The following is a 22,028-nucleotide window of genomic DNA, read 5'->3' as shown; positions in this document are numbered from 1 at the left end:
TAGTACCTACTCCAAGAGTTGTGAGGATCAAATGAATTTGTAAAGCACTTAGCACTGTCTCTGGCACATAGTAAGCAATATATAAATGTTTACTACTCCAACCACCATGACCGCCACCACTACTAGTACCACCACTACCACTACTAGTATTACTACTACTAAATCTTGCAGTTTTTTTGTATGGTGAAATGTTCATGTTGATGTTTGCCAAATTTATGAAAGTAGTTTAAAAATTTGAGAAATTAATCACCAGGTGCTAGACGTGATTTGTTCTCAATTTTTTAAAAGTGAAATTGATCATGTTTGTTACTGACATGGTAGTAGTAGTTCCTGAATCAGAGGTCTCTACAATTATAACATAAAGTTGCTAGAGCAAAGGTAAAAAAAGGGGAAGGCCACATGAGATACTGGGAAAATGGCCAAGTTTGGTGAAATGACTTGTGTTTTAATTCAGGATCTGCTTCTACTACGTGACCCTGGGCTAAGAGCAATCTCCAGCCTTTCCCTTTGGTTCACTACTTAAACCAACGATATGCGGAGGCCTCCCAAATTCCCAGAGAGGCACCGGAAGTGCAGCTAGGAGATGGATCCTTTCAGTCGTTGGAACTCAAATACGGACCCTCCCCCCCCATACACTTCCGGCCTATGTGCCTTTCTCGGTGCACGTGGCTTGTGTCCAGAATTACGGATTGAGTCCGATTGCAGGGTCCAAGTAGGGAGGAAACTGTAGCCGCTGGGGACGGGCCTGAGGGCGGACGCTGTGGTCGCAAGCCTCGGGGGGCGGGAATTGGGGTGGGTGGTGTGTCTTGGCCCCAGGGTCCCCGGAATTTGAGGGAGAGGAGCCCCAGGCCAGAGGGAGGAAGCTTCCCCAGGTCACCGCCCGCGAGGTGCCGCGGGGGCCGATTGGGGGAGGGCGGGGCACGTGACTTAAAGACCTCCGAAGGTGGCGAAGGAACCTCCAGCACCTTGGACCTGGCTCCTGACGGGGCTCGCCCCTTTTCACTATGAAAACTTAAATCTCCGTCTGCCAAAGTCAAGGATGGCTTTCACCCACGTGATCACACCCCCAAATTCCGAATTCCTTCCTCTGTCATCCACCGGGGGTCACCCCTAACCTGTGTAGCTGGTAGTTTACAGGTGTAATCCTCTGGTCAGCCTGGCAGTGCGAGGTGCATACGGTTCTTAAGTCGTGGCCCCCAGGCAATTCGGGGTTGTGTTCTTAAGTCCCTAAGTGGCAATTTGGGGTATAGTTCTTGAGCCTCTACTAAAATGCCCTGTGTTTACCCTAATGTGGGTAATGAGGGGGTAGTTGTAGTGGTGGCTTTTAGAGGGATGGAGACATGTATGTGTATCTATGTGTGTATCTGTCTGTGTGACACAGTTTTGTTAATACACTTATCTCTCTCATCTCCAGCACACTTGGAAAACTTCAGGATAAAATAGTGGGGAGACTTCAGTTTGATTTCCCACAGCACAAACTTCAAGCCAGAGCAGGCTTGATGGCAGCAAATTCAAGGGAGGTGGCGGCTTTAGCTCCCACAGTCTTGGATCCCGAGAAGGAAGGAGCCCATCAGGTGTGGTCCTGTGTTAGCTGGTGGGGTTTGGCTCTTACTGTTGAAGCCTTTTTTTTTTTTTTTAGGTTCTTTGCCCCCTCCTCCCGTCCCCCCTTTTTGGGAATAGCTCAGGTGGATGGGGAAGTGTTCATGGAGCATATGGGCCTCCAACTGAAATCTTTAGCATCATAGGTTAATGTGTTGAGTGTGCATGCATGGGGTTTCAAGTATCAAATTTTAATTTCTAAGAAAGTCCAATAAATTAAAAGAGTTCACACCCTTCATTAAGTACCATTCTAGGAGCTGGGGGAAGGGAGGGAGGAGGGACCAGAATAATATCATTAATAATTTCTATTAATGAAACAAGACACATAGAACAGATGCAGTATTTTATATAGTCCTTTGTCAGACTGAGTAACAGACTTTCAGAAAATGAAGAATACATTGTGAACTGGTGTATGCTTCTTGGAGGAGGTGGGTATAAAGATGGGTAAAAAGTAAAATATGGATAAGCACAGTCACAGAAACAGCTGTAATTATGGTGATTTTGTTGTACAATAAAGCAACAGGCCTGGAATGGAACAGAGGGTTCTATTGTGTAATGATAAGGTAGCATATATACAGTGAAGCCAGATTTTTTTTTTTTGAGGGCCCCAAACTGAGAAATTTAGACATTGTATAAGTATTTTGAGAGTTATCAAAAGTTTGTCCTGAATGATGTGAAAGCAGTGGTAGAATGTGCAATGGATTAGAGATAGGAGGCAGGCTGTTAGGTTACAAAAAAAGTAATCCAGGAATGAGATGATAAAGAGCTGGACTAGAATAATGGCAGTAGAAATGGAAGAAGACATATAGGAGAGAGCTTTGCTGAACAAAGCCCAGATGATAACAAATCAAGCATTCTAGAAGGAACCAGGAAGGAGATAATTCAGATATAATCTGTGCTCTCAAGGAGTTCCTGATCTGCTGGAAATGGAAGACACATACAACAATTAGGTTAAAATCTATTTGGATTGTAGGATTTAGAGCTAGAGAGTATCTCGGGTTACCTTGTTCAATCCCATCATTTTAGAGGTAAAATGGCTTGCCTAGGATCACAAAGGTAGAGAATGGCCCAGCTGGGATTTGATCCTTCGGATGACAAATCCACTACATCCCAATACACAAGATTATTATGAAATTTTTTAAGGGGTAGAATATTTTGAATCTTGTTGATGTTTCTTACTTTTAAGCTTCCATAGTAATTGCCTACTCAACTCAGCTTAATTCTGCTATAATGTTAATTATCCACAGGCCTTCGACCTGACAGCTGGGCAGGATATTTTGACTCCGACAGAATGGGAGTCAAAGAGATTCCAACTCCAGTCTGTGACAGATGAGTCTGAATGTGTGACCCTGGAGCCCCACCTGCTGCTACAGAATGGTGAGAAGTAGAATCTATTCTGTTGGGTTTTTCCCTCTTGTCTGTGTCTCTTTATAGAGAACTTTGTTTCTAGTGGGTTTTAGACCAGATCACATTGCCTTTAATATACATCTTAGCTTGGTGTGAACAACTTTGTAGCTAACATTAAGGCAATATTAACCTTTAATTTAAAATTTTGATAATACTAATTAGGAATTATTTCTCATTGTTCCTCGTGACATGTTTGTTTTGAGAAATAATGAAGGTAATATTTGAGGTTTTATTTATTTTGGTTAAGGAGAGGCAACCTGGCTAGTGAGTAGAGAGCTGGCCTTGTAATAAGAAAGATCTGGGTTCAAGTGTTGCCTCTGGTACATATTGGCTTTGGGCGAATCATTTAATTTCCCAATGATCCAGGCAACTTTTATGGACTACAAATTTCAAAATATTTGCTGACATGTATTTGTAGAGAGAATTTCCTCACTGGCAGTTCCTTGTACTAATGAAATCAAAGGATTTGTGTAGGGCATGAATACCTCCCACCAGTGCCAACTCAATCATGAATTCATGTTGGGTGAAAGTTTACAATTTAAACTGAAATTAATATTTTTGCCTGGTTTCAAATTCTAGATCATTTCTGGATTTAGATTAAATTCTGGATCATTCCACTCCACTTTGCAGCCAGTATATTATTTAGAAATAATAACTCACATTTATATAGCACTTTGGAGTTTACAAATAGCTTTCTCAATAAAACTGTGAAAAAAATAGTATTTTTTTTTTTACATATTAATTAAGCAAGCATTTATTAAGTGGCTTCTGTGTGCAAGCATTGTGCTGGGTGATGACAATACAAAGACCAGGTAGAAAACAGGCCCTGCCCTTAAGGAACCACATTCTCCTAGGTGAGGATACAATAAGTACACAGATCCATCAGTACAACATATTTTGAGGAAGGAGAGAATTCTAATAATGAGGGGCATTGGGAAAGGCTTCGAAGAGGAGGTGAGGCAGTGTGAGCATAGTAGATATAGAGTCCTGGAGAGGGGGTCAGGAAGATCAGGAAGAAGGCCTCAAATCCTGCCACTGAATTTTTTCATCTGTATGACCATAGGTGAATCACTTAGCATCTGAATTTCTTTTTTAATCTACAAAATGGGAATGATAACTGTGGTTCCTACTTTACAACATTGTTTAGATGCTCAGATGAGATTTTTGTAATGTGCTTCGCAAACTTTAAAACACTACATAAATGTCAGTTATTGTTATTATTGAAAGATGCTCAAGCTTCTTACATATGGAAAGTTAGGCAAGAGACAGATTGTGAAGAGCTTTGAATGCCAAACTATTGATTTATGCTAGTAGCAATAGAAAGCCATTGGAGATTTTTGAGCAGGGGATATGGTCAGACTCGTACTTTAAGAAAATGATTTTGGCAGCTATGTGGAGGGTGAATTAGAAAGGAGAGAGGCTAGAAGTATAGGGATCAATAAGATGACTATTTCAATAGTCGAGGCAAGAGGTAATGAAGACTCAAAATAGCATGGTAGCTTGGTGAATGGAAAGAAGGAGATGGAAGCAGGAGGTGTGGAGTTAGAATCAACAAGATTTTACAGTTGATGAGCTATTGGAGGTGAGTGATAAGATGAGAAAGAGTCAATGATGACTCCTATGTTTCAGACTTGGGTGACTGGAAAGATGGTAGTGTTTTTCAACAAATATAGGACTTTGAAAGAAAGGAGAGTTTAGATGGGGGGGAGGGAGAAAATATCTTGTTTTGCCATGTTAGATTTGAGATACCCACAAGATAGAGATGTCCAGAAGTTAGTTGATGGTGGTTGGAGCTCATTCAGTTTTTTTTTCTTTTAAATTTATTTATTTTTAGTTTACAACATTCAGTTCCACAAGTTTTTGAGTTCCAAGTTTTCTCCCCTTCTCTCTCTTCCCTTCTCCCCGCTTCACCCCCAAGGCAACATGCAATCAGATATAGGTTCTACAGCTACCTTCACATTAAACATTAGTCAAGTTGTAAAGAAGTATAACCAATGGAATGAACCATGAGAAAGAAGAAACAAAACAAAAAAAAAAGAGAGAGAGCAAGTAGTTTGCCTCCATCTGCATTCAGACTCCGTAATTCTTTCTTTGGATGTGACAGCTTTTCCATCATGAGAGCTCATTTAGTTTTGAGGAAACATCTACATAGAGATAATAATTGGACTGTTGGGAATGAATGAGATTGCTGAGGTGGTGTGATGAGATTAGTCTCAGGATGGAACCTTGATGGGTGGGCATGTACCTAGTTAACTGACATCCAGCAGAATATGCTGAGGGCTACTCATAGACAGGTAGGAAAAGAACTAGAAAAAGAGAAGTGTCACAAAGACCCTTGAATGAAAGTGATCAGAAGGGTCAAAAGCTGAAGAGAAAATTAATACCATTTGAATGAGATTTCTGCCCTTCACCTCACAATGCTTAAGGATAAGGACAAAAGGAAAAAAAGAGGAAAAAGGCAAGAAATAAGCATTTATTAACATTTTGCCAAATGTTTTTTAGAAATTTTATCTCATTTGGTTCTCACCTCTCCCTGGGAGGTAGGTGCTATTATTACCCCCATTTTGCAATTAAGAAAACTGAGGCAGACAGATTAAGTGACTTGCCCAGGGTCACACAGCTATTAAGTGTCTAAGGCTGGATTTGAACTCAAGTCTTCATGAAGTCAGGCACAGTGTTCTTTTTTTTTTTTTCAGCAATCGGGGTTAAGTAACTTGCTCAAGGTTACACGGCCAGTTATTTCTGGGTGTGGTGCTGAGTATCTGAGCCCGGATTTGATCCAGGTCATCCCGACACTGGAGCCGGTGCTCTTACTCGCTGAGCAGGCACAGTGTTCTATAGACTATCCTACTTAGCTGTCTGAAGAGAGAGAAAAGGCCATCAAACTTAGCAGTTAAAGGAGATTGCCGGGTAATTTTGGAGAAAACAGTTTTAATCAGGTGGAAAGAGTCAGAAACCAGACTGAAAGGGATTGAGAAATGAATGGGAATACTAATATGAAGGAAAACAATGGTGAAAGACTTCAGCTCTCTGATGAATGCAGTGGCCAGTTATGACTTCAGACAGCTGTCAGTGAAACTCAACCAATTTATTGCCTCTTATCAGAGAAGTTACATAAAGATGTCGAATAAGGCATATATTGATTTATTTTTCTTAACTCTATTGTTTACAAGGGAAGGTTCTTCTGTTATTGGGAAATAAGAGAAAAATGTAATTTTAGAGTGGGAAATAATACCTCAAGCAGTATTGTCTTTAAATAGAAACCACTATCTGTATTGGATTGGATTGCTTTTCAACCTCAGTGCTTTGCACATAGTAGGCTCTTAGTAATTGTTTTGGAATACATGAGTGAATTTTTAATGTGATAGGAAAAGAGAAAATGGAGGCCATGGTATTGGTGTTGGTGCTGTGTGTGACTTTATTGTGATATGGGTGTCAAGACTGTGGCAGCTTAATTGAATGTCTTTGATATACCTTGCTATCCTGTTTTGATTAAATTCCTTTTCATGAGGTCAAAACAGGTTTAGGAAGAGTGAAACAGAGATGGAAGGATAGGAGACTGATGTGAGAGTGAAATTCCAGTGTTCTGGGTCTTGGAGGTAGATATCTCATGGGGAATGGTGAGATCAAAGTTATGGTTATTCTGTTTGAGGTGTAAGTCAGGGCCATTGAGGTTGAAGAAATGGAAATTTAACAGTAAAGTGGGGTTTCCAGAGGTAAATGGAAATGAAGGGCAGAGCAGAATGAAGATCCTACCCAGGAGGATGCCAAGATGGAGATGAAAGAGAAAAAAAGTGATAGTAGAAAATTAAGGTGTTTTTTCCATAGGCAGCTGGTGACTTTGAATTACTGCTGTTAATAGAGAAGGATGTGAGAGTTTGCTAGCCAAATAACAGAGAAATTGTACTGTTTGACTTTTGGGCTCCCACTCCCAAGCGACCTGTGATGATAGAGTGGTGTCATTTTTCTCTCAAGTACCAGGGAAGAAGGAAGAGTGAATTGGGCTCTTGGATAGGAGGTTGGGCCAGGCTTCCAAACCGATTCTGCTAAGTGGACCTCTGACTGTTCACTTCCATGGGTTGTTACTTGATCAATATTTGACTGCTGGTCCTGCAGTGATGGTTCAGGCTCACCTTCCTTGAGTTTCACTAGTGTGCCTATCTTGAGTGCTGAGATTCTGAGAGGTTGGGGAATTTATCTCACAGCTAGTGATTCTTCTGGCTAGGAAACACACTTATTTTAGTATTAACCTAAGCAAATACAATAAGGTTTTAAAAATTAAAATATATGTAATAAAAATATGTAGTCCCACAGTACATATAGATTCAATCCCATTATAATAAATTCCACATGAGGGGAAAGATGAAAAAGGAAAGTATTCTAGAATTGTTTCATGGAGACAATAAATATAACATTGATGAGGTATCAGCCTCTCCTCCCCCCACCTGACAAATCCAGTTTTGGGATCGGTCCCATGAAGACAGCTGCTACCCTGGGTTCTAGAGTATCCCATCGGTGGCTACTTTTAAGAAATATGTGAGAGTTCCTACTGATAGGCTGGTGACTTTGCACAGCCCTTCCTCACTTAAATCCAGTTCACTTGCAAATCATGGCGTCACCTTCCTGATGCCATGTTCCTTTTTGAACAAAGGACAAAGAACAACAACAACATCTTCCGAGGAGTATAAGTACAGCAGACACAGACGATACTCTGATTCTGGTCCCAAAGGATGGTAAATCAGTCATATCACCAGGTCCTTAGAGGTGACTGCATCTCTGTACTTCAGCTGTCCTTGTGCATGATATCCTTAAAAAAATCAACAGCACAAAACGGTCAGTTTTGTCTACAGGACAGTGGTGTTGTACAGTGAATTCTGAGCTTCGAGTCAGGGAGAACTGGGTTTAAACCTGTCCTCTGAAATTTCTTACTTGTATGACCCCGTACACGTTAGTCTTTGTGCCTAAGTGACTCCTGAATAAATCTCAAGATGGTGCCCTCTGTTAAGTGGAAAGGTTCTCACATTATTAGTTCACTCTGATGATGAAATCCCTTCAGCAGCATTGTTTGTCCTAAACACCTTACCTACTGGAGCACTGGGAGAACTACAGTCAGTTTCAGTCAGTTGACCTTGCCCAGTGAAAATTTCTTTTTTTCTTTATGAATTCTACCTGTGTTTTCATATTTTACTGTAAATCTAAGAACAATTAGTGTCCCAGGATGTGTTTGAAACCTGGAATTCCTTCTCTTCTTCCCCACATCTAATCAGTTATCAAAACCTATTGTCTTTATCAATTTTTTTTATCCCTCCTCTCATTCCCTAGTCTTCTTTATCACCCTTTGACATAATTACAATAGCTTTATTTTAAAAAGGTTTTGTTGATGCAGTTTTTTTTTTGTTGTCATTAAACCCTTCCTTGCAACAAGAATGACTAAACAAAAATATCTAATAGAAAGATAGTGTCTTACATTGCACATGATATTCTGTCCTACAGGTTCCCTGTATTTCTGCCTTGAGGGAAGAGATATATTGCATTATCTCTATTCTAGGGCCCTCATTGATTACTTTTGTTTTTTTACCACAGTTATCTCTTCTTAAACCTCCTCCCTCCATTAAACCCTTCATTGTTACAGTGAATGTTGTTCTTGAAGAGAACATAGTTATGGCACAGTTTACCACATCAGGGAGGTGATGCCATGACTGCAAGTGAATTGTATTTAAATGAGGGAGGGCTGTGCAAAATCACCAGCATCACTTTCTTTTCCAGAGCCATCTGGGTCACTGGCTAAGATAAGGATCAGGACAACTGGAGATGGCCCAGGATGCAATGGGAGACCTTGACCTTTTTAAGGCTAAGTTTTTTTTTTTTTTAACAGATTTTATTTTGACTGAGGCAATGCTCAAGCAGTGATCAAGGCTAGGTGGTAAAAGTAACAAAGAGAAGCATAGGAGCAAAGCCATAATGATTCCATCTGACTCTGCTGTACTCCATAGCTGTAGTCTCAACTTTTTTATTGGGAGCATGTTTCTCTAGAACTGAGATCATTGTGCCTCTTGGTTCTGCTCTCTTCAATTTGTCTCATTACTTCATACAAGTCTTTCTGTGTTTCTGGATAGTTTTTATTTCTTATGGCACAGTTTGCCATGTATTCATGTACCACAATTTGTTAAGCCATTCCCCATTTGATAGATACCTATTTTGTTTCCAGGTTTTAGTTTTATAGTAGCTTTTATAGTGCTTTATAGTAGTGCTTTTATGAATAGTAGTGCTGTGTGTGGTTTGTGGATATGAGTGTGTGTGTGTGTGTGTGTGTGTGTGTATGACTTATGTATAAACACATGCACATAAACAAGACCTTTCTGTCATTTAATTATTGGAGGTTTATGCCTCATAATGAGATAAGTTGGTAGACATGAGGAGCTTTTATTTTGGGCATAATTTAATATTGATTTATAGAATTTACAGAATCAGTTGGACCAGTTGCTGTGGAAATCTCTTGCATCAGAATCCAAAGTGCTGGAGTTTTTCATATGTGCCTTGCTGTACTTGTTTTGCTCCAGAATGCTGGGGCTAGTGGTTTATCAGATTAAAAAAATGCTTTGAATCATGAAATGAGGAGAGAGGGAGCTGTCAGGTAAATATTATTACCCCACCTCCTTTTTTTCCCAACCTTTCTAAATGTCTATATTTGACCTCATTGGAATGTTTAGGAGTTTAAGTGGGTTTGGGGGGGATGGGTAAGTCATATTTTTGGGTGGGGGTTGAAGTATAAGTGATGAGTTATAGAGCTGAGCTTTTTCCTCTCCTATTTAGCATACAAATCGCTCATGATCAGATATTTCTAGTACAAAGGAGAAATCCTGAACTAGTAGATGGGCATCTACCAGTAGATCTTGACATCTTACCTGGATGATTTCCAAGCCATTTGCCTGTATCACATCCCTGTTTCTCAGGCTTCTAAAATTCTCAATAGGGAATCGAATATATAAAGATTTAGGCTTTCTCTCAACCACTTCACTTATTAGAACAGTTTCCCACTAGTTCATTTATTTGTACCTCAAAATATTGTCTTTTCATTTTCATTTTGTGTGATTTCTAAATTCTTCTTTGCATTTTACCTTCTTTCTCACATTCTTAGTTTTTTTCCATGCTATTTTTGATATACTATCATTGCTCTCTTCCCCCTTTCCTCCTCCATAACACTCCTTCCTTCCTTTTCTCCGCCCCCCCACCCCCATTGGAACTGTGAAAGGAAAATAGAGAGTGTAGTGCCTGGATTGTAAATGGAGATGTAGACCAAGTTTCAGGGAACTGAATAAGGAAGGAAGAATCTTAGTCACTGCCAGCTGATCAGAGACATTTATGTATTACAGTTGCATACAGGTTGGCAGTCATAAGCATGTGGAGTAAATAGAGTCCAGCTTTGTTGAATTGAAGAAGTTTTAACATCACAATACATCTACAGGAATGTTGCTGGACTGGAACCTTTCCCCTACTGTTCCTAGAAGTGTTTATATTCTCTTTCTAGTGTACCCTAGCTTATGTCCTGATTCAAACTAAATTTTCCCTAGCTTTCTCAGGCCCCATGAGGAAGCAGGAACTCTCTTTCATCTGTTTCCTTAGCTCTTTACCACCAGTTTTCTTCTGAGTTCTGAGCAGCAAGTCACTTTGTCCACAACTCTTAGAGAAGTCTTTCAGCTAATTCACTTTCCCCTTTTACTCACTATTCTCTGCTACCCATCAAGAGGCTTAGGTTTCTTTATCATTTGTTGAATTGGAACATTCCTTAGATTCAGATAGATTGCCATTACCATACCATCCTTTATCCTTCTTCCTAAAACAAAGATCTATACAGGAAGGCATATTTATTTTATTATTCAGTTCTGGCACCATATTTTAGGGAGAATGTTGGCAAGCTGTCCAGAGGAAGCCAACCAGGTTGGTGAAGACTGGAGATGAGTTGAAGAAACTTGGGGTGTTTAGCCTGGAGAAGAGGTAGGGGAGTATAGCTGTCATTTATCTTGACTCTGCCACTTATTCCCTGTATAGTTTTGGGAAAGTCATTTTATATCTCTGGACCTTAGTTTCTTCTTCTATAAAATAAGGGGCAGGGGGGGTGGGCTAGATGACTTCCAAAGGCCTTGTAACTATATATTTATTATTTTGTGTTTGGTAGAACCAGTGGTAGCATGGGAAAGTAGAGTGGGAAGGTGGCATGGAAAGCTCTATGGGGATCTTGAAGAAATTTTGGATGATGGGTATGTTTATAGCTACTTTTAAATAGCCTTGTCTATATGTGGCTGCTGTGAAGGTGAAAGCTATGAACTCTGTGACCACTAATGAAAAAAGTAAGATATGAAGTAGAACTAGATCAAGGTTAAGATTCAAAAGGCATCTTTGGCTATTCATACAAATTATGAATTGGTTTGGGTCCTATTCACATTTATATGTGAATTGTATTCTTAACCCTTCTTCAGTTTCCTTCACTTTAGCACAAGAATTAGGTGACATTTGTATTTTCTATTTATTATGTCAGGTGGTGAGACCAGGACAACGAATGAAGAGGCAACTTTGAAGCAGGAAATTTTAGATAATAATTATCAATTATTACACACAGAAGAACAACCATCCCTCTTTAATGAATATGGGAGTTCTTTCAGTCAGAACTCAGCCATAGTTGGACTTACAGTATTCCAAACTAAAGAAGAAGTTTATGATTGTCAGAAGTGTGGAGAAAGCTTTATTTCTATGGCACATCTTACTCAGCACCATAGCCTTCACACTGGACCAGGTCGCTATGAATGTTATGAATGTGGGAAAAAGTTTAACCGAAGTTATGATCTGATTCGACATCAAGTTATTCATACTGGAGAGAGACCATTTTCCTGTAATGAATGTGGGAAAACCTTTAAGCGAAAATCAACGCTTATTGAACATCAGAATATTCATACTGGAGAGAAACCTTATAGATGTAACAAATGTGGAAGAGCCTTCCGGCAGAACACAGGCCTAATTGAACATCAGAAAATCCATACTATTGAGAAACCCTACAAATGTAATGAATGTGAAAAGGCTTTCAGTAATAGTTCAAGCCTTCTTCAGCATCAGATTGCACACACTGGAGAAAAGCCCTATAAATGTGATGAATGTGGGAAAGCTTTCATAAATAGCTCAAGTCTCCTTCGACATCATAATATTCACAAAGGAGGGAAACTTTATAAATGTGAGGAATGTGGGAAAACTTTGAGTAATAGCTTGAGCTTTTTTCAGCATTTGAAAATTCATACTGGAGAGAAACCATATAAATGTAATGATTGTGGGAAAGGTTTTATATGTAATTCATACCTTGTTGAACATAAAAGAATTCATACTGGAGAGAGACCATATGTATGTAAAGAATGTGGGAAAGCTTTCAGGCGGTCCTGGAACCTTACAGAGCATCAGAGAAGTCATAACTCAGAGAAATCCTATAGGTGTACTGAGTGTGGAAAAGCTTTCAAGAATAGCTCAAGTCTTTTTCATCATCAAAGAATCCATAGTGGAGGGAAACCCTTTGATTGTAATGAATGTGGTATGGCTTTCAGGCGCAAATCACGTCTTATTGACCATCAGAGAATTCATACTGGAGAAAAACCATATGAATGTGACAAATGTATGAAGAGTTTTAGTCACCGTTCACAACTTCTTGAACACATAAGAACTCACACTGGGGAAAAGCACTATGAATGTAATCAGTGTGGAAAATCCTTTACTAGGAATTCAGGGCTTTTACGTCACCAGAAAATACACACTGGAGAAAAACCATATGAATGTAATCAGTGTGGGAAAGCGTTTAGCAATAGCTCATGCCTCATTGAGCATGAGAGAATACATACTACAGAGAAACCTTATAAATGTAATGAATGTGGGAAAGCTTTCTGTAAGAAATCATACCTCACTGGACATCAGGTAATTCACTCTAAAGAGAAACCCTACAAATGTAATGAATGTGGGAAATCCTATAGTCGACGTTTCCGTCTTGTTGAACATCAGAGAATTCATACTGGAGAGAAACCCTATGAATGTAGTGAATGTGGGAAAGCTTTTAGTCGAAGTGCACTTTTTATTAAACACCAGATAATTCATACCAAAGAGAAGCCCTATATATGTGATCAATGTGGCAAAGCTTTTAGTCTGAGAAAACATCTTGTTCAACATCAGAGAATCCATACTGAAGAGAAACCTTTCAAATGCAATGAATGTGGGAAAGCCTTCAGGCACAAGTCAACTTTTCATGACCATCAGAAAACACACACTGGAGATAAACCCTGCAAATGTAATGAATGTGGGAAATCTTTCAATCGGATCTTTCACCTTATTGAACATCAGCGAACTCATACTAAAGAAAAACCTTATGAATGTAATGAATGTGGGAAATCTTTTAGTCGGAGTTCAGTCTTTATTAAGCACCAGAAAATTCATACTAAAGAGAAACTAAATTAATGTAATTAATATGGGAAAGCTTTTAGCTTGATACCACACTTTGTTGAATATTGAAGAATTTCTACCTGGAAAAAAATGAATGTGGAGAAAAACTTCAATAAGAACGTACATGATTCAACACAACCAAATTTACATGATGCAAACCAGTTATTTTAAGAAATGGAAATTTCAGTCCTGTCTCAAGCAATGTTTCATATATAAAAAGGTATTGATTGGGTAGTATCACTCTTATCTCTGTAGGAGAGTCCTGTAGACTCAGAAATATAGGGAACTATATTCTTAAAGATTAGTCCTTCATTGTTTTTTGTCTATACTCTTGCAGTGACCTATAATTGGACTACCTGCTTCTAGTCTTTCTTCTCTTTCAAATCTGTCCTCAATATTTCTGCCAGTTTGATAGTCCTAAAACACATAACTGACCATTTCATTCCTCTATTCAAAAACCTTCCCTATTGACTCTAGAATAAAATAAAAAATTATTTGTTCAGCATTTAAAGTCCAACACACTCTAACTCCCACTTATCTTTCCAGTCATATTTCAAATTACTCCCCTCATGTACTCTCTGTTATTGTCAGACTGGGTACTGGCTGCTCCTCATGCATGACAATTCATCTCTCTCCATGCCTTTTTACAGGTCCCCCAAATCCCTACCATGATTAGAATGTAATTCTTTCTCATCTCTTGCCTCTTAGATTTTCTAGTTTCCTTCAAGGCTTAGTTTAAGTTCTTTAGAAGACAAGACCTTTTCTGTTCTCCCCTGGTTAGTGCTCTCTCTCTCCTGAAATTGTTTAGTATTTACTTTGTATATAAATTGTATTTACTGTGTGTTATCACTCCCAGATTAATATAAGCTCCTTGAGGGCAGAAACTTTTATTTTTCTATTTGTTTCCCTAGTGCCTGGCATAATATTTTGCACATAGTAGGCACCTGATAAATATTTATTGAATTGAATTGGGCCAACTGTAAGCTCTGTCAGTGAAGGAAAAAGTATACGAATTAGAAGCTGTAGAGTAAAATATCCTTCCTGGAAAGCATTTTACTCCATTGTTTTCTTTATGCCAAGTAATCTGATGTTTATTAATAGAAGTTATTTTATTGAAATAGGATAGTGGAAGTAATGGTACTTGTAGTAGTCTATAGCTTAATAAAAAACTTGCATACCAGAGATACTGCCTCAGTGTCTTTGAAGAGACCAGTTGTCAGAAAAGCAGATGGAATTTAAGGGTAGGAAATAGAGATTGAATATCAGGCCACTTTTTGTTTTTGATGCTGAATGGTATAGGGATTTTCTCTTATTTGTTAGTTATTCTGCTCCCCTTGTAAGAACGGTGTCTTCACTGTACAAAGATGGAAATAACTCCAGAGAAAAGTAAGGACTGACATAAGATTTCAAATTGTAATGTGACCAATAACACTTTTGTAGGTCCAAGAAGCAAGCACACAAAGCTATGGATGGGTACCCCCTTTTTAAGAAGAATCAGTAAATGCTTCTGGGACTGTTGAGAGAGGAGAATTCAATACTTCTCACACAATTCTGAATGTTCACAGTGGAAAGAGACCAGGATGAAGGGAAATCAACATTGTCTTCTGTCCCAGTGTTTGTTAATAATTTTTTCTGTATGACCTCTAAGTCAGAAACATAAATACTAATCAAAAGAGCAGGCAGGAAAATCCTGTGTAGAAGTGATTTAAGTGGCACCTTGGGATTCAGTAGCTCTAGCCTCCTGCCTACTTTTTCATAAAATCTTAGAGTTCTAAAGGAAATTTGACATCATCTAATCTGGCCCCTTCATTTTACAGATGAGAAAGTGGGATCCACAGAGGGGAAGTGACTTACCTTTGGAGACTGTTAGAGTCATGTGTAGGGTGAAAGTTACACAAACATCCAATCTTTGCTGACTGTTGTTGGTTTACTTACACAATCTGTGCTTGTAGTATTTTTGAAGAGGGACCTGGGATTTAAAAGACTACAGGTATGAATAGTGGGTTAAATAAATCTAATAAAATGAAGTATAGTAAAGACAAATGCAAAATCTCTCACTTGGGTTGAAAAATCCAACCACCAAGTAATAGATTATGCATTCTTAGAAAAGTGCATGGAAAAAAAGACCCCCAACATGAAGAGTATTGTCTGTGTACCTTTTGATGTACTGCAAAATCAATAGGAACAATGAGATATAGCAGACAGAAAAGCTAATTTAATCTTAATAAATAATAAGTGTATGGCATCCACATAACAATAATAAAAGTATGACCTCTAGAATGAGCAAGCTGTTCTGCTGTTCCTTTCCTTATGGTTAGGTTATACCATATTGAGTTCTGGTTGCCATATTTTAGGAATGGTATTGGAAAACTGAAGCTCATAAAGAAGTATGATCTAGATGGTGAGAGGACTGGAAAACATGCCATATGATGATCATTTCAAGAAATTCGGAGTGTTCATCCTGGAGGAAATACTAAGGATGAGGGTTCTTAATCTTTTTTTGTGTCATGGACCCCTTTGGCAGTCTGGTGAAGTGTATGGATCCCTTTTTGGAATATTATTTTAAAAATTATAAAATATATGTGATTACAAGGGAAACCAGTTATATTGAAATAGGTGGTATAAACATTAAAAAACAACAACCTCACAGACCCCTGACTTTACTGTAGGATACTAATCTTCAAATATTTTAATGGCCATTATATAGAAGAAGGTTGGGATTGGGGTTGCACTCTGCCCCACATTGTAAAATAGGGCCAATTGGTGATATGTAACAGAACCAGATTTTGATTCAATATAAGGAAAAACTTACAAAAAACTATAGTTATCCAAAAGTTGGAATGGGCTGCCTTGGGAGGATTTTATTACTTCTGAAGTACCTTCCAGATCAGATTTTATTATTCCATTACCTAGAAGATAAAGTCTAAACTCCTCAGCCAGGAATTATTGTGTATTTGAAAATTTGGTTCCATTGTCCTTTTGTGGGCTTAACTCCAGAAACTAGCCTTTCATTCAAGGCATGTTGGTCTTCTTTGTCACATATGAACATACCTTGTGCTTTTCTTGTTTTCATGTACTTGCTTTCTACTTTCCCTTCAGTGCCTTCATTCTGTCTTAGTTAAGTCTTACCTTTCTCTTCTCTACCATGAAACTTTCTTAGCCCACATTGATTGTCATAAGAATTCATTTGACATTTATGTACTGTGAAAACCCTAGTTTCCACTTATCCTTCTTGGTCCTTTTAAATTGAGCCCTCTGGAACTTAAGTCTTCTTTTTAAACTTTCCTTTGTCTTAGACCTCTTCTTCCTTTCTTCTGTCTTTTAGAACTAGTAAAAGTCTGACTTTCCCCAGAAAACACTGAGTCACCCACAGCCACCCTCTTCAAGTCCTAGGGGCCTCCAACACATTTGACCAGAATCTTGGTCCATCTTATTTCTCTTTACCACTTCCAGAACTTCCCTTTTTTATTATCGCTCATTTATCTTTTGAAGTGAACTCCATCTGTGTATATCATCCTATCCAGGTCCTAGTTATAGTTAATCCCCTTCTTTCTTAAAGAATTCTATACCTGTTAAAATCCTCTGCCCCTCAAATTTGGGAAACTTTGGCAAGTAGATATCCTCAAAAAACACCTAGCTTACCAAATTTATCAGTCTGAATTCCCATGACCTATAACTTTGTTCCATCTCAGCTATACACAGTGGATAACCATACCCTTGATCTCACCATTTCCACAAATTTCCTATCTCTGCAATCCAGAACTATGGAATTCCTCTCAAATTTCATCTTTCTAGGCCAGGCATGGGGAAACTGTGACCTTCTAGGTCCTTGGGTGTGGCCTTTTAACTAAGTCCAGGATTTACAGAACAAATTCTTTTATTGAGGGGATTTGTTCTGTGAAGTTTGGATTCAGTCAAAGACCTTTGCTTGAGGACCTAGAGGGCACATGTGGTCTTGAGGCTGCAGGTTTCTCACCCCTGTTCTAGGCTTTGATTTCTTCTTAAACTAAACCTATTCTTCCTCCTTTCTGAAATCTCCAGCTCCTATACTTTGAAGCTTTCCTAGTCTGTCACCCCTGTTCTCAATTCACTTGTCTGCTTTTGCAATGCTGACCTTACAGATAACTAGTATATGTTCAAACATCATAGAATATTTTCTTTTTGTCCTCTTTGTCCTTTTGCTGTTGATATTTTGCTAAGTACTACTTTGGGTTTTTCTCACCATCTTCATTTTCCACTTTTATTCAGACACAGCTTAACACTGAGTGTTAAATAACTGAAGTCACTGAACATAAGTTATCACTATATTGTGTTTACTAATTTGTCTGCTCCCACCTACACCTATCATACTGTTTAGTAGTCCTTTCAGGCTTTGTGATTGAAAATCACAGCACAAGCATTTCAGACCCTCTTTCTTCAAGCCTTCTATACCAGCCCTTGATTTCTTTCAGTAGAAGACTTTCCTACTACTCCTGAGAAAGTCACAAATTTCTCTCTTCTCCTCTATTCTGTGCCTCCAAACTACTATATATCATCCACCATTCTTTTTCTTTGTTTCAGTCCCTAATGAAGGGCTCTGATTATTTTTCTTTCCCAGACCAGTTACTCTATTTGTACTCGACTTCCATACCCTCCCATCTTGTCTTCCATCATCACCCTCCCCCAGTCCTCTCATTTTCAGCCTATTACAGAATTTGAGGTTTGTAAGGGGTCTCAGCAGCTGTTTAGTCTAGCCTCCATATGAAAGGAATTTCTTCTGCATAACTGACAAGTGGCCATCCAGTCTTTGTTTGAAGACTTCAAAAGAAGGGGAGCCCACCACATCTCATAGTGGCCCATTCCACTTCTGGACTGCTAATTATAAAGAAAAATTTTCTGACATAAAGCTTAAATTTGCCTCTTTGCAACTTCCACCCATTGTAGAAATGTACTGGCTCATTCCTTCCTACCTACAAATATGCCCAGGCCCACTCTGTCCTTGAAAAAAATCTTTACTTAACCCTGCCATATCTTTAAAATGTGGTCCTTTACCTTTCCTTCTTTTCATGACCCAACTCCTAGTAAAAGCTGCTTAAACTTAAGTGTTATCTTTACTTCCTCACATCCATTATTTCTCAACCCTTTGCAATATCTATTTCCAACAAAGGTTACTAATGCACTCAACTGGTGAATACAATATCTTTATCATTCAACCTTCTTGAACTTTTGCAGTTTTTCACACTCCTGACCACTATTTTTTCTCCTTCCTTGGCTTTCATGACATCACTCTCAGTTGTCTTACTATCTGACTACATTTCAGGCTTTTTTTTTTTTTTTTGGAGAGTCATTCATTTGCTCGGTACTCACTAAACCCATCTTTTCTCTTCCTACACCCTCTCTCGATATCATTAACTCCTATGAGTTCATTTTAATCTCTATTATGGTACTTTAATGGTACCTGAAACCTTTATGGTACTTTAAACCTTCTGGAGCAGCCTTATGTATAGATCCAAATTGGTGAATTTCCTTTTTTTTTTCTTCTAGATGTACCATTTTGTTGGTTCATTAATATTGACCTCACAGCCAGTAGCACTATATATAGCAAACACATGCCTGAATGAAGCTTATCCAGCACATGTATTTTCTCAGTAAGGCACATCACAATGTTTTTGTACTAAGGAATGCTAGACAACACTGTAGCACTACTTTTGGGTGCCATTTTAAACAGCAAGATCACCAACAAAAAGCACAAAAGTGTGAAAAACATTAAATAGATGGTGAACAGGACACTTGTTTATAGTATGAGAGCTTAGACAAGTAAGAACTTTCTGTTTGACCTCTGCTTGGAATGAGTGTATCCAGTGACTCGAGTTTTTTTGCTACTGTGGGCATGTTTGTGAATGACCATGAGATATCTGTAAATATGGATTTTGGGATTACAAATACAAGTGAATTTACAAATAGAAAATGCACAGATGAGGATATATATATATATGTATCATACACACACACACACACACACATCTCCAACCCATTATAATTTGCCTCTTGAAGTCTTGTATCTTCTCTTAGATGTCCTATAGGCACCTTCAACTCAGTCTAGCTTAAAATATAACACATTAACTTTTTCTTTAAACCCACTCTCCCTTTTAGTTTCCCAATTTCTTTTGAGAGTATCACCATCTTTTCAGTCACTCGTGTTCCTAGCATTGAAGTCATCATCAATTTTTCACTCTTTCTTACCCCTCCCCATACTCAAGTCACTTGCCTATTTCAGTCAATTCTATAACCACATTACTTATATTCATCCCTTTCTCTCAACATACAGACATCATTCAGGCTCTCAGTCACTTTATTCTCATTGTCTACCTTCATCTAGTCTCTCCCCTGTCTGATCTATCCAACACATAGCTGACAGAGCCATCTTTTTAATAAAGTTGACAGTGTCCTCTTCAGGGATATCATGTCACTCCTTTATTGCCTCTAGGATAAAATGTAAACTCAGACTGGTGTTTAAAGTGCTTGATAGTTGCTTTTCTTCTTATGTGTATCCCCAGTATCTGGCATATAGTATACCCTTAATAAATGTTTATTGATTAACTCACTAATTGACTCTAGCCTACCTTATATTCCAGATAGAACTTCATACACCTTACTTCCCTTCACACATCCCACTTTCTAGTCTTAGGTAGCCTACCTGCTCTTAGCTGAACTCAGTATTTCATTTCTTCTGTCATGTGCTTTTTGCACAGCCTGTTTAGAGTTCCTGAAGTAGGTTCCCTCTTTACATATGCTCTTCAAATCCTTTAAGTCTTAACTGAGTTGTCACCTTGACCAGGAAACCTTTTCTAATACCCTTAGTGGTTAGCATTTGGTCTCTTCTCAGATTGTGCAGCAGTTAGCCCTTTCTTGTCAATATTGTCTCTTCCGTTTATGCATCTTGTTTTTGTTTATATTCCCAGCACTTAGCACACAGTGCCTTGATATAATAAATGCTTTGTAAATGCTCGGTTGAATTGAATTTTATCTTCCACTTGTGGATGGGATGACAGGCATCACAATCAGATGATTCCCTGAGTGGCAAATGCAATAGGCATTTAGTGGCCATTGTTTTGACACAGAACTGCCTCTAAGCCATCTCTGTATAATTGAGGGCTTGCTGGGATTGGCAAAGACCAGTCATTATGCATGTGTGATGCAGTGCAAGGCCTGAAACGCTTTGTTACATTTCTCATCCCAGTAATTTCTAAAAACATGGAATCCTGTCTGGAGTGTCACTCTTTGTCTCAGTGCTTCTGGTTTTTAACATTGTATCTATGGATAGATTGTTGACATCTGTGATAGTAGTCACTAAATGCCAGCAACATTTTCAACTCTTAAAGCAGTTCAAAAATCCTCTTTTGGTGGAGGGGGGGCATATATATAGTCTCCTCAGGTAGCCTGTTTCTGTTCTAAACAAATTCCCTATTCCTGCCTGTCTTTCCCCCAACCCCTCCCTGCCTCCTTTTAAAAATTCTGTAACACTCACATCTTGGAATCTTTCATGCTAGAAACTTCTAGTCCCATGATGTACTCAAGTAGACCTTGATTGCCAATCCTTAGTACCTCCACGTCTGTGATATAAGAAATGAAAAACCAGTCAGACATGTCTGAGCAAAACTTTACTCCTCCCTATAAATCTCCTGCCCCTTATCTCTTTCACTAAGTTGCCCTCAAGTTCGAAGAATAAGGAGAGTGGATACCCACGCATCCCATCAAGCAAGGAAGAATGATGAGAGCTTGGTAAAATACCAAGAAGGTAGCCTCTTGCAGGACCATTGTGACTCCTTTTTTTCTCCAGCTGTTTCTGGAAGATCATTGTGTTTGAGATTCTGGCAATATCCATAATAAACCTCATCTGCTTCTGTTAAGCGCCAGTGTCTCATGTCCCTCATTCTTTGTCTTTGTGTGAGTTAAAATGCTCATATGAAAGAACTGTTTACTGTTTTTACCATTTCTGGTATTCTTGCCTTTTATATAAATGCCTTTAAGTCCTATTGTAGCTCCAACTCACTGGAGCAACCTTCACCAGACAAGGAAGGCTTCTACAATTCTTGGGTTTGGTGCTCATGATGAGATACCATATGAACCATGTATTTGGATTGAAGCTCAGTAGACCTGGCATTTGTCAGTTGACAACTTTAGATAAGTATCAACTTCTAGTTCATCTCATATACAGTCATTTTTCCCATTTTCAATGGCAAATGTATTGATTTCCTCCATGATTCAAATTATACATTTACAGGGCATCTGCTTTTCCTTGTCAGTTTCTACTCTAGCTAGAGTTTAAGACAATCTTTTAAAATAAGTCTCTCTGAAGTTGGCTGTCTTACAGCCATATACTTAAGTAACACATAGGGAAGAAAAGAAACTTGGTTTTGTTATGGTCACATGGATTAACACGTACCCATCATTAGGAAGTCATGTAGATATGTCTACTTTAAGAAGAGTAACCCAGTAGAACCTTAGGAAGGGCAGTAGGTGGGAAAAGATCACGAATCTTTTTTCATGCTTTTCCATTGTCTTCTAAAATATGA

At 38.6% G+C, this 22,028-nt stretch overlaps 1 protein-coding gene across 1 annotated transcript; it reads left to right on the top strand.

Annotated features, from left to right (window-relative positions):
* Positions 1 to 615: 615 nt before the first annotated feature.
* Positions 616 to 20,461, top strand: LOC138174015 (zinc finger protein 420-like). Its single transcript, XM_069104172.1, has 4 exons — positions 616 to 712; positions 1,415 to 1,574; positions 2,847 to 2,976; positions 11,543 to 20,461. The coding sequence occupies exons 2-4, from the start codon at positions 1,500 to 1,502 to the stop codon at positions 13,486 to 13,488; spliced, it is 2,151 nt and encodes a 716-aa protein (XP_068960273.1). The 5' UTR covers positions 616 to 712; positions 1,415 to 1,499; the 3' UTR covers positions 13,489 to 20,461.
* Positions 20,462 to 22,028: the final 1,567 nt, after the last annotated feature.

Source organism: Petaurus breviceps, unplaced genomic scaffold (genome assembly GCF_028583685.1).
Source record: "Petaurus breviceps papuanus isolate PSGF00001 unplaced genomic scaffold, PetGlider_PUasm1.0 673, whole genome shotgun sequence".
NCBI lineage: Eukaryota > Metazoa > Chordata > Mammalia > Diprotodontia > Petauridae > Petaurus > Petaurus breviceps.
Note: the sequence above shows the minus strand (reverse complement) of the source record. Positions and strands in the feature narration are given on the sequence as shown.